Genomic DNA, 307 nt, shown 5'->3' with positions numbered 1-307 from the left:
GAAAAGATCTAAAAACGATACTGCCTCCGTCTCTCGCACAGAATGCACACCCAGAGCCCTCAGCATTGGCCTCCCCGCGGCTCTTGCATACCCACCGCCACCGAGGGGGAGCGAAGGTGCAGCCAATGGCACCGCGGAGGAAAGGGAATGGTGGCAAGAGGCACTGTGCCAATCCGGAGCGGACGGCGTCGAGGCACAGATGATACGCTTGCCGATGCTTGCCAGGTAAACTTCCTTTGCTTGAGTGTCGCTTTGTCTTGGGGGAGAATCGAGCATTTGTTGCTTTTACACTTTTTGTATGCACTGT

At 55.7% G+C, this 307-nt stretch overlaps 1 protein-coding gene across 1 annotated transcript in view; it reads left to right on the top strand.

The window, feature by feature from the left end:
- The window catches only part of LOC119582345 (lactosylceramide 4-alpha-galactosyltransferase-like), a gene marked incomplete at its 3' end in the record, with an annotated part of 8059 nt that overhangs the window by 5117 nt on the left and 2635 nt on the right, over nt 1-307 (top strand). Inside the window, 1 exon segment of the mRNA XM_037930561.1 lies at nt 42-225. Within this exon segment, the coding sequence (XP_037786489.1) occupies nt 42-225 (184 nt within the window).

This window comes from Penaeus monodon, chromosome 15, assembly GCF_015228065.2.
Source record: "Penaeus monodon isolate SGIC_2016 chromosome 15, NSTDA_Pmon_1, whole genome shotgun sequence".
Lineage (NCBI taxonomy): Eukaryota > Metazoa > Arthropoda > Malacostraca > Decapoda > Penaeidae > Penaeus > Penaeus monodon.
Note: the sequence above shows the minus strand (reverse complement) of the source record. Positions and strands in the feature narration are given on the sequence as shown.